Source organism: Panthera uncia, assembly GCF_023721935.1.
Source record: "Panthera uncia isolate 11264 chromosome B2 unlocalized genomic scaffold, Puncia_PCG_1.0 HiC_scaffold_24, whole genome shotgun sequence".
Classification (NCBI taxonomy): domain Eukaryota; kingdom Metazoa; phylum Chordata; class Mammalia; order Carnivora; family Felidae; genus Panthera; species Panthera uncia.
The window spans coordinates 109388913-109404227 of record NW_026057580.1 but is presented as its reverse complement, the minus strand read 5'-3'; the positions used below and the strand labels follow the sequence as shown (position 1 = coordinate 109404227).

Here is a 15315-nt window from a genome sequence, read left to right as displayed (position 1 = left end):
GGTGGGAAAAAAAAAAATCAGCTTTTTTTGGCATATTGCCAATATACCTCTTCTAAAAACCCATGTTTTCCTTTTATAAGTAAAACAGGGCCCCAAGCATTTTATAATATAGGAATGTGCAACCATTACTAGAAAAGATCAGGTCTGCCATGAAAGCCTTCTTGTTCCAAAGCCTGACACAAATCAGGCTTAATCACCTCAGGAATGTTCCCAGCCTTACTCCACCAGAGGAAAAGTATCCTTGATTTCACTCGGGTTTTCCTTTTCTTTGTCCTTATTTCTTCTACTGAGCACAGAAAATTGGACTCACGTGAGCAGATCTCTCTAAATAAGGCTTGTGGAGTGAAGACCTGATAGCATGTGTCTACCTTTGTTACGAAAGGTACCTATTCTTGGTCACTTAGAAATCTCTAAGACTCCATGAAAAAATTTATATGTGTATGTTGGTATATTTATATATATTATTAGTCATTTACCGGTATATCAGACAATGAAGTGGTCTCTCCAGTTGAATTTTTCTGACTGAAATATTTCTAACAATTTTAAGAAGAAATCTTTTTTTTAAATGTGCTGTGTATCTTTCCACAATGTAAATTGTGCTGAACATAATCTCACTATTTTTTGATGACTCCGATACATCAGTTTGCCTCTTGTGCGAACGAATGCTGGGCTTCTATAGTTCTTTATTCGTTTTGTAATTTTTCTCAATCCTAGTTTGGCTCTTACTTTTTATTTCCCACTATCCCATCTACTTCTGAAATGCTGCTGCCTTATTTTACACATTAGATGCTAGTTCCTTGCTTTGCCCTTGAATTTTCTCCTTTGCAGGCTCCATCCACTCTGGTGGCTTCATCCACGTGCAGAAGGTTGCCAGGTCTGCATCTTGAGTCGACCCCTGAGCTCCTTGCTCGTGGACCCGCTCGACTGGATGGCCTGCAGGCATCACACGTGTCCCCACCTGCATGGTCATTCACCACCCCTCACCCCATCCTCACCCCATCCCCTCCTCCTGCATCACTCGGGGGAATGGCTCCATCATCCACAGAGCTGCCCAGAGAGAAAAGCTAGATTCTGTTCATGACCACACTCTTTGTCACCCCTGTATCTAAACAGTCACCAAGCCTTGCTTCTCCCACACCCCCACAGCCACTGTAGTCGGGGTGTCGCCCTGCCTCAAGATGGTCACGACTAATCTCCATTCACCCTGCCTCCCGCCTGGCCTCTCAATAGTCCTTTCTCCACACTTTGCAAGAAGGCCATGGCCTTCATCTTCCCCAAACTTCTCCCTGCATCTGTACCACTCACTCTGCCTTGTTCATGTCACCATGGACAAGGTGGCCATGCCGCTACCAAGGGCTGACCCCTACCATCTGCCAGAGGATCTTGCTTCCGGAATTATCCTCAGCCTTAGCTATTGGTTTCCCCTCTGCTGCAGCGTGTACAGACATGTTCCAGTTTCTCCCGCCTCTATAAATTCTCTCTGACATTCCTCATCTTTCTCCAGCTGCCAGCCCATTCGTCTGCTTCCCTTCATAGAAAAGATCTTTCGCAGGGCGCCTGGGTGGCTCAGTCAGTTGAGCGACCTGCTCTTGATTTCAGCTCAGGTCCTGATCTCAGCGTCGTGGGATCGAGCCTGGCATTTGCCTCTGCACTGAGTGTGGAGCCTACTTAAGATTCTGTGTCTCCCTCTGCCCCTCTCCCCTGCTCAGGTGCATGCTTTGTCTCTAAAATGAAAGGAAGAAGGAAAGAGACGGAAGGGAAGGAAAGAGGAAAGAAAGGAAGAGTTGGGAAGGAAAGGAAGGAAAAGATTTCTGACAGTTGCCATGGTCACCGTCTGTACTTCCTCCCCTTTCTCGCCTCAGTCCTGAGGGAAACTGCTGGGTAGGGTCACCAGTGCCCTCCTTGTTGCCACACCCAGGTCTTTATCATTCTGTTAGTTGACTCTCAGCGACATTTGACACAACTGAGCATTCTGTCCTCCGCAAAACACTCTTTGCTTCCGAGACCCCTTTGACCTCCCTGGCCAGATATCTTTGCACGTCTCCTGTTCTGGCTCCTCCGTGGCAGACCCGCAAACGTGGGAACATCCAGTGGCTTCCCACTTGGACCCATCTGTTCTCTTTCCGTCCTCGGTCCCTCGCTCCGCTCACCTCGTCCTCGGCATTTTCAAACAACCATACAATCTGTTGCCAGATTTGCCTCACAGCTGCATGTTGTGCATCGTCGGTCGTGGGTCCGAGAGGCACGTCCGCGACCGTGGCTCAACCACTCGGGGTTCCCGCGCCTCCGACGCCCCCTCCGTCTGTCTTTCCCACTTCGGCCAGTCCCTCTCCACCCCCACCCCCACCCCCCACCCCCGGCTGTTCCAACCAAACCCTGGCAGAGACTCATCGTGGGTTCTCTCATTTCCCTTTATCCCCTTCGTCTCATCCGTGGGCCAGTTCTGCTTGTTAGCGGTGCTGCGAGACACAGCCTGGCTCCTCTCGTGGCCCCACCTCCACTGGCCTTTTGCCCAGCGCCCTGGAAGTTTCCCGGCCTCTCCTTCCCAATCCTTCCCAACCCCCCCCCCCCCCCCACCCGGCCCCCCCCCCGTCTCCTCCGCGCAGCGGCTGGCAGCTGGGGATACTCGGCTGGCCTAAGTCGGATCGCGTCACTCCTCTGAAAATCCCTGCAGCGGCTCCCACTGAAGAGGTCGGCGGTCGCGCCCTGCCCCCTGCTCCCGGCTCCTCCGGAACCTCCACGGTCACCCCCCCCACGCGGTCACCGCCCCCACGCGCTGCACGACACCAGCCTCTCCCCTTGGGCCCCTTCCTCCAGCCGCGCCAGGACCCTCCCTCCCCAGGTCTGCGCTCCGCCGCTCTGGCGTGACATTTAGAGTTTCAGCCCAAATTTATTTCACCTCCTCAGAGAAGCTTCCCCAGACCATCTGGTCCGAAATACAGTAGCCTCTCAGTTCGCCTCTGACAGCATCCTGTTTTCTTCTCTTCACAGCACGATTGCAAAAGGAAGTTCTATTGACCATTTTCTTGTTTCATCTGTCCTCACAAAAAGAATGTCAATTTTGAGAATAGAGACCTCATTTGATTTGTTCACTGTTGTATTCTCAGCACCTGTAACAGTGCCTGGCACAGAGGGTGCCCCCTCTGGCACACAGTTTCTGCCATGTCAGTGGCTCGCTGTTCCCTTGAGAATAAAATCCACGTTCCCTGAGATGGTTTGGCCCCTCCGTGATCTGGCCCCTACTTCTTTAACCCGTTGGTTCTTAATGGGGGCAGTTTTGTCTTCCCCTCCCTGCCGAGGAAAGATATTTGACAGTATCTGGAGACATTTTTGGTTGTCCTAACTGGGGGAGCTACTGGCAGCTAGTGGTTGGAGGCCAGGGATGCGGTTCCCCACCCAGCGCTGCACCGGCAGGCCCCACAGAGCGATCTGGTGCCCATGTGACTAGTGCTGCGGTTGAGAGTGGCCCCTTCTCTGTTACGCCCAGAGCTCGAGCCAGGCCGAGAGACCTTGTTCTTCCTGGCCTCTGAGCCCTGTCCTTGCTGATCTCCCCGCTGAACACCCCTCGCTCTTCCTACTGTTCCCGATGCTGGCTCTGGTCTTTGCCTGATTGGAGTCTTGAGGCAAACTAATCTTTAAACTTCACAACAGGGAGTTCATCCATTTGGGCAGTTTTGAAATTATAAAGGTAACTTCTACCATTAGGTAAATTTAAGTTTGTACCTAAATTGAAGATAACTTCCATATACAAACATTCTTCATATCGGTTTTTTTTTGTTTGTTTGTTTTTTGATAATAGAACTGTTATCCAGGACTGTGGTATTATTTATATGAATCCAATCACAGAGAATACTTGGAGTGAATTAATAAAACCACACCTATTCAGTTAGAGCCTATAGCCATAAAATTAAATTTTGTCAGTTTTTAGCTACAATTTGGGATGTTTAAACACATACCAGTGAATTTTAATTGCCTTGTTTTCATGTTTTGTCCTACATTAAAATATTTCCTTTTTTCCTTTTGAATTATTAATACATGTAGCTCTTTTAAGTGCATCAAAGATTGTGTGTAGATGATATCTTTATCTTTATTTTTATTTTTTTAATGTTTTATTTTTGAGAAAGAGAGAACAGGAGCAGGGGAAGGGCGGGGGGGTGGGGGGGTGGGGGGGGAAGAGAATCCCAAGCAGGCTCCGTGCCGTCAACACAGAGCCTGAGCCAAGGGTCAAACCCATGAACCATGAGATCATGACCTGAGCCAAAGTCACATGCTTAACCAACTGAGCCACCCAGGCACCCCTATTTTTATGTATGTATGTACGTACGTACGTACGTATGAGGGTGCATGAGCAGGGGAGGGGACAGAAAGAGAGAGAATATCTCAAGCAGGCTCCTCCCTCAGTGTAGAGCCCAGCACGAGGCTTGATCCCACAACCCTGGAATCATGACCTGAGCTGAAATCAAAAGTTGGCCTCTCAACCAACTGAAGCACCCAGATACCCTAGATGATGTCTTTAAAGAACAGAAGTGAGATTTGGGTTCTTTATTAGATGAATTTGCCAATTCCTGTTATGATATTTGAATACCATAAATGGAAGTTGATCCCAATGTTGTTTTGCAGTGACAGTCTACCTTTGTTCTATCAGGAACAAAGCTTTGTGGCCCTGCTTTTGTCCCTCCCCAACATTCCCCGTATTGCTGACAAAGGAAACTACATAAGGTGCTGGTATTTCTAAACACCCCCACACAAGGATTACAGAGTTGTATAGATTTTAGTACATGAGCAATAGAATCATAGCCCACTAATTTGTTTTAAAACTACAATTTGCATTTTATGATTTTTAAATCACAAAGAAGACTTTTAAAATAATTGTGTTTATATAATGCTCTACTTGCTTGCTGGTGAGTTTATAGCTTGTAATATTAATTAACACTTCTTTCATTGCGACTTCTTTTTTTCTTTTTTCTTTTTTTTCAAATCAAGGGTTTTATGCAGTGGTTACTTTTTAAAAGCTTTCCAAAGAACAAAATATTTGTTTAAAGAATGAAAATATTCTTTCTGCCATTGCATATTTATTTTACTGTGTTTCTAGCACTGTAGAATTTCTTTTATTATTACTATTTATTTTTTATTTTTTTTTTGTGTGTGTGTTCTAACTTGGTAAAGGGAGGTATTGGCTTTGGCTTTGGAAACAGTTAAGAAATCTTTTAGCCTATCCATAGCTTTGTCTAAAATTTATACATCAGCCTTGCTAAGAAACCCCAAACAGGCATCTATACATTTTACCTACCCCTTCATTTAGAACTCTGGTACTAGGTGGATTCTCCAGCCATGCCTTTCTGTTTCTCTCACCTTTAGCCTTACTTCACTTGGTTCTATATTCATTCTTTTTTTTCTTTTCAAGATTTTTATTTGTTTAAAGTAATCTCTATGTCCAGCGTAGGTTTGAACTCACAACCTTAGATCAAGAGTCGTATGCTCTATTGACTGAGCCAGCCAGGCACTCCTATACTCCTTCTTTTTTCTACCATGAATATTTACTCAATTCGCTTACCAAGCTGTGTTCTTGAGGATAGTGATATGCTATAAATAAAAGGTGATCCCTTTGGAGTGACAAATTCATATGTAATTACACTTAATTGTGTGTGAGAAATCCTATGATGGAGGAAGGTACAAAAGACACTGGTGGCGTAGGATTTTTAAAAGTCAGTTCTAAAAAAAATAAAAATAAAAAATAAAAGTCAGTTCTGCTTGGGGGGGGGGGGGTGGCTTGTACAAGACTGAGAGGATGGAATATTTGGACCAGACTGCTAGATAGAAAAAGGGCCAGAGAGCTGGGGATGAGAGTCCAGACAGGTGGAATAGAATGGCTTAGTTGGAACAATTTGTGGTCCAGAGACTTGTTGGTCATCTTTTATTTCCTGCTTCCTCCTTCCTAGGTGATGTAATCAAGCATCCTCCTCCCATCAGCAATAATATTATACTGCCTTTTGAATAGATCATTTGAGTTAGGTTTTCCATTCGAAAGGAATAAGGAACCACCTCAGACAGGTCATTAGGGAGTTGTCTGGCTGTATCTGACTTCGCACATCTTTGAGTAGACCTAAATCGGCTGTGGAGGTCATGTACATGTCTTTGTCTTTCTCGGTTCTTCCCTTCTTAGCTCAAGACTTACCGTAAATAAAAAGCTGCTTTGTTTGAGGTATTTTTACTTTGGAGAGTGTTATTTTCTCAAAATTGATTTAGTTGTGGCTAAGGGGAAAAGCTGAAGAGGCAGCTGTCAGAGATTTTCTTTCTGAAGAGGTTCAAACTCTAGAAAGAAAATTACTATAGAAAGAAGTCATCTAGCTAAGAGTTGTTATGTGCTTGAATCTCATCCTCAAGAACACTTATCTTGGAAAATGACTTGACTGGTCAAAGGAATCATTCTAGGAAGAAGGTGGGACCAGGCAGCAGGTTTACATATTTCCATTCTGCCTGGGATAGAAGAAACTACAGCTGTCAAAAGTTGGTCTTTTAAAAGGATCCCTCTGTGATGTTAGCCACCATTAAATAAAGATGATTGTTTTTAAAATTGCAGTTGTCAATTTGGCAAATGGCTACCATAAAACTGACTACCAGTGTGGAGAGAACTCATGTTTGTGATGCTGTCACCGCTTTGTGTATCACGGAGCTTGTGACCCTGTGCCATCTAAACAGTATGTCTGGTCCCTGCTAGAGTGCTGAGTCCCACCGAAACAGGGTTGCAGGAACCCCACTAATTGCCACACTTTCCCACCCCTCACCAACTGCTTTGCTCATTGTTCCTCTCTTCCTGGACTGCACTGCGGTGACAAAAGAATATAGATTTCTAAGTCCTGAATATAGAATATTCATTTTGTGGAGATTTGGTGTTCTGAAACCGAAATCTCTTTTTTTCTGACTGGGAGGGGGCTGTGTGTGCCAAGAGCCCTATTAGAGAAGAGCATATTGCTTTTTTTTTTTTTTTTTTAACATTTATTTATTTTTGAGAGACAGAGAGAGACAGAGCATGGGTGGGGGAGGGGCCAAGAGAGAGGGAGACACAGAATCGGAAACAGGCTCCAGGCTCTGACCTGAGCCGAAGTCGAACACTTAACCGACTGAGCGCCCCAAGAGCATATTGCTCTTAAAAGGAGAGAAGTTTGAGGAATTATTACATGGTCAGAGTTGTTTTATAAGTGGGGAGAAAGTGCCATTATTTTTATTTGACTTTCGTAGCTTACTGGGTTTATTAGGGTATATATTTATACTTCATCAGATGTAAAGTTGCTATCTCCTTAGAAACTTCAAAGGAAGTTCAGAAGACTGGCCAGAGAAATGCAGTGGAAAGCAAGATATACTGATATTTATTTTACTGCTTTAATCAATAATCTGATCTGTGCATTGGTCAAAATTTGCCAGTTTAAAGACCTTTAACATAGATCTTCATTTGAATAGAAGGCTACATCCCCACCTTTCTACCTGAGAAATTTTTAATCAGGACTGTGAATCACACGGTTTCCTTTGGCATGAGAAAGTGGTAACGGCATCTCCCTTTGAGTTTCTGCTGTTGGACTAGCTCACAGTCGGCCCCTTCCCCTTTTTGCCAGCGCTGTGACTTCCCCCCCCAAGTTGTGGATCATGGTCGTGACTGGTATGAAGGCAGTGGAACCTCTCCAAATAGAAAATTCTCCAATTGGATACAACTTAAAACAGGAGCCCCGCTTCTCCTATAGACGCAGAAAAATGGTGAAGGCGGCCGTTTGGAGACAGAGCACACGTACCGTATTCTTTCCGGCAGGGATACAGTTCAGAAAATCTAACCCTATTTTTATCTGTACCTACTGGAATTATTTCTACTTGGCATCTGTAGCAAAAATAGAAAATCCGTAATCCCGGGGATCTGGGTTGGCCCATTATACAAGTTAGAAATGGAAGAGAATTCATGTGTGTAAAACAATCTACAGAATTAATTTGCCAGAGAACCCCTTTTACCACCCCAGCCTGAGCAGACATGCAAAGTACCACTCTGGAGGCCCTTGAGATGCCACGCGAGCCTGCCCACTAGCACAGCTGCGGTAGTGGGCTGCGGGGGGCCCTCTGACGCCGCGGCCACGCACAGCCGAAGTAGTTGGAGGGGATGCAGTGCCATCCAACTGCCACTACCGCGCGCAGTCGCAGTAGTGGACCAGGGGGTGGGGGGTGGGGGAGCGGTGCCTTCCAACCGCCAAGGCCTCGAGCCGCCGCAGTAGCAGGTGCAGGAGGTGTCTAACGGTCACCTGCTCTGTGCCCTCAGGTCACAGAGCTTGTCTGCAGTTTTCTTCCTTTCTCTCCCTCCACCTCGTGAGTGAGTAGCCATGAACTGGTCTGTGGGAGTCCTGCGGGCCAGCCGGAGAGTGGAGGCTGCGAGAGTGAATTTCCTGTGCCCGAGGGGGGCGCTGTGTCCCCGCCAGCCGGCAGGCATCCCCCTTCCGGTCGCCTGGCCCGTCACCCTCGTGTCCAGGATGGCGACCATCAAGTGTGAGCTTATCAAGAATTTCACCTCCGAGGAGGCCGTTCATCACAACAAAGTCTCCATTATAGGAACCGGATCGGTTGGCATGGCCTGTGCTATCAGCCTCCTGTTAAAGGGTTTGACCGATGAACTTGCCCTTGTGGATGTTGATGAAGACAAACTGAAGGGTGAGACCATGGATCTGCAACATGGCAGTCCGTTCGTGAAAATGCCGACTATTGCCTCCAGCAAAGATTACCCTGTCACTGCAAACTCCAGCCTTGTGATCATCACAGCAGGTGCACGCCAGGAAAAAGGAGAAACACGGCTTAATTTAGTCCAGCGCAACGTGGCCATCTTTAAGTTAATGATTTCCAATATTATCCAGTATAGCCCTCGCTGCAAACTGATTGTTGTTTCCAATCCAGTAGATATATTAACTTACGTGGCCTGGAAATTGAGTGGATTTCCCCAAAACCGTGTTATTGGAAGTGGCTGTAACCTGGACACTGCCCGTTTCCGTTTCTTGATTGGGCAAAAGCTTGGTATTCACTCTGAAAGCTGTCATGGGTGGGTCCTTGGAGAGCATGGAGATTCCAGTGTCCCTGTGTGGAGTGGAGTGAACATCGCTGGTGTCCCTCTGAAGGATTTGAATTCAGATATAGGAACTGATAAAGATCCCGAGAAGTGGAAAAATGTCCACAAAGATGTAATTGCCAGTGCCTATGAGATTATTAAAATGAAAGGTTATACTAATTGGGCCATTGGCTTATCTGTAGCTGATTTAACGGAAAGCATTTTGAGGAATCTTAGAAGAGTGCATCCAGTTTCCACCATAATTAAGGGTCTGTATGGGATAAACAAAGAAGTATTCCTCAGTGTCCCATGTGTCTTGGGAGAGAGTGGTATTGCAGACCTTGTAAAGGTGACGCTGACCCCTGAAGAACAGGCCCGTCTGAAGAAGAGTGCGGAAACACTGTGGGAAATTCAGAAGGAGCTTGAGCTTTAAAGTTGTTTGAAACTATCTTTCAGAAGTTACTGAAGAGATAGTAGGTGTGGGGTTGTATATGTCAAATTTTTTAATAAACTTGAAATTGCTAGAAGTTAGAAATAGGAAAGGAAGTACAGTGACTCATCTGTTTATTCCCCAGCTTTTTTATTTAGCATACAGATGTCAGGATGATTTTTTTTTCCCTACACAATTCCTAAGTGACTGCATCAAAGGTGTTTTTGTACACTGATGTGCCAGTACTTGCCATATATATTTAGAGAGAGAGTTGCTATTTGGTCCAAAAGGATAAAGGATATAGGTGTTTATTGTGTTACAGAAATGATAATTTTCATTAAGTACATGTTAATTTTTTCATTCTGGCTGGCTTACACCTACTGTGTTCATTTATATACTGTTTTTAAGAAGTTGTGACTTTCTCTACAATGTAAAAATAAATATACATACAGACAGAAGTACTGTAAAGGAGCCATCAGCTGCCTTCATGCCCCTGTGACAACCTTTCAGGTGGGCCTTAAAAAAAGGCATTATAAAATGAGAGCTGCGAGTAGGGCCTGTGTGTTGGGAGAAGGGGGTGCACATGTACACACATGCTCGTGTATGGACGGCAGTGAAGCAGAAACGTTAGGTTAAAATAGGAAAATAGTAGTGATCTGGGTGGTAGCAGTTATGAAAGCGTTTAATGCAATATAAAGTATGAAGTGTAAAAAGATAGAAAAGAGCTTTTAGAAAGAGACCTGACAGAGGTGGCAAGTGTTACTGTCATTTATTTGTCAGACATTCCTAAATTTTGTCGCCGCTAAAAATAAAGCCTCTGAAATTATTTTAGAACTGCCTCTGAGAACCTGACCTGTTTGCACATTAAACCGGGAAGCGTGTTACGAGTTGTTCTTGTTAGGCCAGGTCTCATCAGCAGAGTGGCCCTGAGATGCTCTGAGGGCATCCCTCTTGCTCGGTTTACTTCACATTAACAAAGCTTTTGCTTTTGTATTGTGCCCTGTTGTTAATCACTGTCATAAAAATTGGCTATTTTAATGAGTGCTTCAGGGATTGTATTTCTCAGAAAGTTACACATTCACTTTTTATTCCTAAATCAATTGACTTTACTATAGATTCTAGACTTTCTGCATCTGATACAGTGAGGGTTTAGGAGAAAGTGAAGACGCTTGTCTGACCTCTACCTAAATGATGTACTAATAACGTAGAAAATGAGAACGATTTTCAAATTCGTGTTAGCCTTCTTGATGCAATTGAGTATTAAATAAATAATATGGTACGTTCAAACATATTTCAGGATCCATATGGACATAAGCCAAGCTAATTAAAATGGAAAGGTACCAGCATCTCCTCTCTAAATAAAACCGGTCCTGCTTAGTTGAATTTTACCAGGTAGACAGGACAGCAATCCACCCCCAAAAATGACCCTTTACCATACTGATCAGAGCTCCCATACTATTTTATTGGAAACATCTAGAAATGTTCTGACTACCCAGGAAGCAGTGTCATGTAATGGGACTAATTGATGTGCTGAGCTCTGAAAGTGGGAAGAATGTTGGTTTGGTTCCAGACGATTCTAAGAGCTTTTTAAGCTTAACTGCACAGAGTTCTTCCCCTTTGTCCAGCCCTTGAGTTTTTATTCAGCCATGTTTCAGCCAAGATTAATGTAATTCTGAAGGGGATCAGAGCACGCCTTAGGTCTATTTTGTAATTCTCTTTACTATGTCAAGTCAGAGTAGGCTGGGTTTACTACAGTGAAAAACAGTCTCCAAATGTGTGGCTCAAGGTTTATTTCTCTCATTAAATCCACTGTGGGTTTACTTGAATCTCTAGGGGAGCCGTCCTCCACAGGTGGCTTTGTACCTCAGATTGCTTTGATCTTAAGGCACCGCCATAGTAACCCAGGTTTCCATGATTTCTATGGGAAGGTAAGAATGGCCTGGAAACACCTGCAGTTAAATGCTTCAACCTGGAAGTGATGCACATTTCTTTTGTCAGAACTAGTCATGTGGGTACCTAACTTAAAGCGGGTGGAGAAGTATAGCCCTCCCGTATCTGGAAGTACATGACTACTGGCTATCAGTGAACATTAATAATAATCTGCCATACCATTCTAAATAAAATGGTAGCCATTGTAAGAGGTACATGTGCTTTTAGAGTCATTTTTAGTTAAAGCTGGTATGTGATTAGAGGTTATAGAGGTACCAAGTCGTTCCAGGTCACAGAATCAGAGTGGCTATGGTGAAAGAGCCCTGCACATCATTCAGTCAGTTGTACTTAGAAAGCATGTCACCATGGATGGGTTAACCTCTCTGACTTCTGGTTTCTCATATGTAAAGTGGCGGTGCTCATTTCTGCCACAAAGAATTGTAAAGACTAAATAATAGCCTGATGCTTGGTAGAGTGCCTGACACATAGGTAATCTCATACGGCAGCCATTATTATTCCTGTTCAAGTAACAGTTATTGTCTTATTCTGTGTTATGAAGAAGCTGAATTTCCAGCTTCTTCAAAATGACTGTTGGTCCTATAACGCTTTCATCGTTCTACCTCCAGCACCGGAGTCCTGCAAGAGGCAGCTGAAGCCAAATGAGCTAGTCAGTGGCAAAGATATTATACAACTTGGAGCTTTTAATTCCAACAACTGCTTATTTTTTTAAGAATAGATACTATTCTTAAGGGTAAGGGTTTTCTCTAATTGGGTACATCTCTTGGGCTTTTAAGGAGTTTTTCAGCACACCATGCATTAGACCAAAAATCTTCATGTTGTTTTTTTCCCTGCCAAAACATGCATGGTAAATGTACAGCCGTATCCCATGTTTCTCTCCTGGCTTACTGGCTATATGGCCCTTCAAACAACTATTGCAGTGTGAGTGAGAATAACATTATAAGAGACATAATCTTGAAGCCATTCTAACATCTAAAAAGTCAATCATACCCAGTCTTCAGAATGTCCATGTTAGTAACAAATTACTTGTAATACATTTCCCAATTGTCACGACACTGTATTCAAGGCTTGCTGCCTTAGAAAGTAATACTTTCTGACGGTATTACAACCCATCCCTGTTGGACACAATCAGTGGGACTTAGGGATGAGGTTCTTGCGCAGTGGGCTCATTGCCTTGGGGGGTGCCATTCCTGTCTTAGTCTTTGTGGAGAGCAGTGCCTGGAGTTGTGTAGTACACAGTGGCCCTGATTAGAAGCGTAGCCCTGGGACCCATAGCCAGGGAAAAATTCTCCCCAGTCAGAGGAAAGAGGGAAAAGGAAGACAGCAGGTAAGAGCTCAGAGCTTGGAAAATGCTTCAGAGTAGAACAGAGTTACTGGATCTCTAGTTCCCAACATTGTCCCGTCCTCACTGAACTTGTGGGGTACAGGGTAGGGGATGGTTTGTGCCAATAGCTGTCATCGTTATTGTGGAATTCAGTTCATTGGTTTATAATCAAATTTGCTTGAATTTACTCAACCCCTAAATCTTTTTTCAAGCACAGTTTTAAGCAGGAGAATGTTCTGTTGACCTGTGATAGCGTATCACTGATAACACCAACACCTCTGAACTGCATATCAGAAATTAATACGGGGGGGGAAAAAACCTGAAGGTTTTCGTGTCCTATCCATATACATAAATAGTAAAAGCTTAAAAATTTGTGGAACCCCATTGTTTAGAGTAACATGAGGCCCTCTTTATAACTTCAGTGTAGACTCTGGGTTTCCTCTTCTACAGCTGTAAAATTAAAGAGGCCCGAATGATGTTCTTTATCCCATCTGCCTCCTTTCTTTTACCCCTCTTCAAAGTCTGTCTATCCTTCTTTGGCTCTTTTTCAGATACGATTTCTTCTAGTGGGTCAGTAACTCATTTATGACTCTGGGGACAGGTGAATGATACAATACTTGGGAAATAAGGAAAGAAAAGAAAAAAATCAGTCCAAGAAGACAAAATGGCAACATGACCCCCTCCTTGCTGAATAGAGCAGCCACCCTTTACTCCTACCCAGACCACATCTGCGTTTCCTACCTTCTTCTCAGCAACTGACCATGTCCCACATCACTGAGAAGGCAGGATGGCATATGATCCTCTTCATGTCCTCGCTCTCTGACACTCCATTTGAAAACTCTTGTCATTGGATTTAGTTGTAACGGATGTTCAGCCATAAAGGTGAAGGGAAAGAAGAGGCAGCACAAGCAGACCCTGGCCAGAGACATCTTGGAACTGAGAAAGTCTATGCAAAAGATGCCTCAGTGGGGCTATATATTGGTATTTTGGACAAAGCAACAATTATTTTTGTGGCCATTCTAGATACTTAGAATCTGCCCCCCTCCTCCAGTGCAGATAGAAGTTCCCTGTGATTATGGCAACCAAAATGATGACACTATTTGAGAACTGCTATTTGGAGCTACATTTCCAATCCCTCCCCAGTACTGTGTCTAGGTGACAACGTGTTATGAAGGATTCGTCAGAGTACGAATTAGTCTTTGAGTTGCATGGAAGATGGGGCTAGGGAGAGATACCCATGCCAGGGATGTGTGTGTAATGAGGACTGGTGTCTGGGACCCAAACGTTAAAAGATGGTTGGCATGGACCTCCTATAGACTACATATAACGGAGAACCATATGTATCCCCCAATGTCAAAATAGTTGAACCAAAATGATACAGAACTATAAAGTAATGCTTTTAGCCAACTTACCATATTATTTATGTCCGTATGAACTTTGTTCTTGGAATCCAGCACATACTTTGGTGATGTCGTAATGACAATGGCCAATATATATTGAGTACTGCCATGTGTTAGGTGCTCTGCTTTACATGTATTATCTCACTTAATCCTCACAACCCTATAAGTAGGCAGTTATCTCCCTTCTACACATGTGGAAACTACGGCTCAGAGACAGGAGTTTTCCCCAGTAGAGAGAGATCTGTCTGGCGGCAGACGCTGTGCTGCGGTGACTGGAGTGAATGTCTAGGAACTTACAAGTCCTGAGCAAGATGCACTTGCTGAGTTTAGAAACAAAGTAAGGAATCAGCTTCAAAATAAAGTGAAATAAATAAGCAGCGATATAAGAAAAATATATTAGCCAACTCCCAACATAACCACTCCAAGAAATGTCTTGGTGTTGTCAATGAGTCTGAGGTGCTTCGCACATCTGATTGAAGAGATCTGTATCCTTGAGAAATACAGTCAGGATACGGCCGAGGAGAAACTGTAATGCTGCACAGTAGTGCTGAAGTATCTTCACGACAGGACCACACAGGTTAAAACCGTGAATCAAAAGTGCGTAGCCAGCACTATCTAATGCAAAGATGATCCGTCCTCCCTTAGGACGGTGTGCTCCGCAGGGGGAGCCAGGTGCCCCAGGCTGACGCTCCTATTAAAGATCTTCCAGCCCCTGTTGTGACCCGCAGGTTCCAAGGGTCACAACAGAGCTTTCAACCCTCTACACAGAGCTTTCAACGCTGTTTGGCATATGAGAACATTCTAATTTATCTGCCATCCACTGATGCATTCTTTATTAACCCTTACTAAGTTTCTTCTCTTCTTCCCTCTAGCTCCAAAATGCTTCTACGAATGGCCTCGGTGTGTTTAAGACAAACAGAACTTCCATTCTCAGCTGCATCTTTATATATGAAAAAGCCGACAAAACATAGCATTCTTCTGGTAGGAAATAGATATCATGGAGGGTTGACAGTCTAGATTACGTTGCCTTCCAGATTCAGAGTGGTGTTTTATGTTATTTAAGGCTCAATAGATTACCACTTGGGAGAAGAACGGAGGTGTATCTCATTTCCTCTCAAGGTAGCTGGAGCAGAGTCTTTACTTT

General features: G+C 44.2%; 2 protein-coding genes across 3 annotated transcripts in view; both read left to right on the top strand.

Moving 5' to 3' along the window:
* Positions 1-15315, top strand: part of TMEM242 (transmembrane protein 242) — a 29486-nt gene that overhangs the window by 13820 nt on the left and 351 nt on the right. The window contains exon 4 of one of the 2 annotated variants that reach the window (XM_049653151.1): positions 2992-4019. The exons of the other annotated variant lie outside the window; for it this stretch is intronic. Coding sequence (XP_049509108.1) covers positions 2992-3018 — 27 coding nt within the window. The 3' untranslated portion in view covers positions 3019-4019. Of the gene's footprint in view, positions 1-2991; positions 4020-15315 lie in introns of those variants that run through there. 2 annotated transcript variants of the gene reach the window in all.
* Positions 8213-14532, top strand: LOC125938067 (L-lactate dehydrogenase A-like 6A). Its single transcript, XM_049653144.1, has one exon. The coding sequence runs from the start codon at positions 8358-8360 to the stop codon at positions 9501-9503; it is 1146 nt and encodes a 381-aa protein (XP_049509101.1). The 5' UTR covers positions 8213-8357; the 3' UTR covers positions 9504-14532.

What these genes read in the sequence shown, in the direction of transcription:
- LOC125938067 (XM_049653144.1), top strand. Translation starts at nt 8,358, where the DNA reads ATGAACTGGTCTGTGGGAGTCCTGCGGGCCAGCCGGAGAGTGGAGGCT.